Source organism: Lepisma saccharinum, chromosome 10 (assembly GCF_977018435.1).
Source record: "Lepisma saccharinum chromosome 10, izLepSacc3.1, whole genome shotgun sequence".
NCBI classification, from domain to species: domain Eukaryota; kingdom Metazoa; phylum Arthropoda; class Insecta; order Zygentoma; family Lepismatidae; genus Lepisma; species Lepisma saccharinum.
Window position 1 is genome coordinate 87,287,797 of NC_139238.1, and position 2,333 is coordinate 87,290,129.

The following is a 2,333-nucleotide window of genomic DNA, read 5'->3' on the forward strand; positions in this document are numbered from 1 at the left end:
TTAAAATCATAGGAAGAATTATACAGGGTGGCGCGGAGCCGACTGACACATTTGAAAGTTGAATATATTACGCATGCGCGATAGTTTGAAGTGGTTTGCGGGGGGGATGAGAAGAGGATAGGACGCCATTTCATAAGAACACAGCAACAGTCATGATGGACCGTTGGAGCGTTGAACATCGCGTTTTCTGTGTTCGTTGTTATTACGAAACGAAGTAAGTGGTTAAAGTGCACCGATTCTTCAGCAAACAATTCATTGTTAGCCGACATGGTAAAGTACCGTCTCGGAATACCATATTGGCTTGGGTGAAGAAATTTGAAGAAACTGGCAGTGTATTGTATGTGAAACATGGAGCTTCAACAACAGTGCGTACGCCCGAGAACTTGCAGAGAGTGAGGGAAGCATTTTCACGTAGTCCACAACGCTCGAAACGCCAGCGGTCTCGGATTTTAGACGTGTGTAGAAAAAGTTTATCTTTAATGCTAAAAGATATGAAATTTCACCCATACAAACTGCAGGTTGTTCAAAAACTTTACGACACAGACAAGGAAGCAAGAGTTACATGCTGCACTACCATGATTAATTTGCTAAGGGAGAACCCTGACACCATCAATAATTTACTAATGACTGACGAAGCACATTTTCACCTTTCGGGCTATGTAAACAAACAGAACATGCGCTACTGGTCACCAGTAAACCCGAAAGAACTGCATGAAACGCCATTGCACTCTCCCAAAGTGACAGTTTGGTGTGGGATTGGTGTGTTCGGGATTGTTGGGCCGTATTTCTTTGAAAATGACAATGGAGAAGCAGTGACTGTTAATTCGGAACGTTATGTGGCAATGTTGGAACGCTTTGTGGAACCCGAGTTACGACGTCTAGGTATTGATCCCAAAAAACTTTATTTCCAGCAGGATGAAGCAACAGCCCACACCGCAAGAATCAGTATGGAACTCGTTCTACGGTTGTTCCGAAGTGGTATCTCTCGAAGGGAAGAGATTGCATGGCCAGCTCGGTCACCCGATCTTACTGTCCCTGACTTTTTTCTTTGGGGATTCTTGAAAGACCGTGTGTTCAGAAGGCATATCACGACTCTTCAACAACTGAAAGAAGCCATTGTTGAGGAAGTAACGGCTATTGATGAGGAATTACGGAGACGTGTGTACAATAATTTCCAGAGACGTCTGCAACAGTGCATTGATGCCGAAGGGGGCCACCTGTCTGATGTAATTTTCAAAAAATGAACTTGTAAGTTGTTAGTAATAAAATTGCATACTTCAATGTACAATTACATACGGTCTTCCTTATTCTCCTTCTTATTTTTCATCATCTATCAGCATATCAAATGTGTAAGTCGGCTCCGCGCCACCCTGTATTTTATTTTAAAGCATCCACTCTAAAAGACGCGTGTGTTTGGAATGCTGTGCTTTTCTCCATGCTGCATAGGAACAATAATTCAAATATTTATTATTATTGTTGTAAATCTTTGACTGTGATAAATTGCCGACTTTAAAAAAAATCCACGGCGATTTCCATAATATTTCAAGAGCTCAAGGGGGGAGGGGGTTAAACCCCGTAACCCCTACCCTTGCGAACGCTACTGCACCATATTAATTGAATATGCAGTGAGCTGTTTTTTCTGATTTTTCTTTACACTTCACACCATTAATGTATTAGTTTTACATATCTTCTTTCAATGAAAAGCTTTAGATGTAGAAATTGTAGTCATTCAGGGTTAAGTTCTCCGACTTCTTACATAGAAACCTCATTTTGTATTTTTTTTAAACTCATTGAAGCATTTATTCTTTGGATTAAGTGGTAGAGAGAAAAACACTGAGTTCTGGCCTAGCCTCTGCATTTTGCATTCAATACTCTGAGTTAAATAATATTTCTTGTTTTGAATATTCAGCTAGAGGCCTAATTACATGATCTTTGTTTCTGACATTGACTATCAACATAAGAAGTATTTTGCTTTTTTGTGACTTTAAATGAATAATATAAGGTGATCACAATTATAGTTTCCCTACTCAGAGCTGTCTGGAACCCGGTCCAACTTCGGATTGCGGCGAAACGTCGTATAGACTCTGTGGAGACTATTAGTCTATGGGCCAAGTGGCCAAAATCAAGAATTCGGTATAATTTGGGGGTACTAATTTTCCTTTATACCACAGTTAAATGGGTGTCTAAGGATACAAAAAAAAACATACTTGTCATCTCAAAGTGGTAGCTAATAGAAATGGCGGCCGGCCAATCCAAGATGGCGGATGTTGACATTTGAAAAAAAATGACTATATCTCTGAAACCAATGGCCCGATCTCAACGAACGTTTTTTA

The 2,333-nt window shown here is 40.2% G+C and overlaps 1 protein-coding gene across 1 annotated transcript; it reads left to right on the top strand.

Moving 5' to 3' along the window:
* Positions 1 to 674: 674 nt before the first annotated feature.
* On the top strand, positions 675 to 1,244 carry LOC145994174 (uncharacterized). Its single transcript, XM_083130271.1, has one exon. It carries the CDS (start codon positions 675 to 677, stop codon positions 1,242 to 1,244), a length of 570 nt encoding a protein of 189 aa, XP_082986397.1.
* Positions 1,245 to 2,333: the final 1,089 nt, after the last annotated feature.

Bases quoted from the DNA above. Each gene is read 5' to 3' on its own strand.
- LOC145994174 (XM_083130271.1), top strand. From the start codon at position 675: ATGCGCTACTGGTCACCAGTAAACCCGAAAGAACTGCATGAAACGCCA.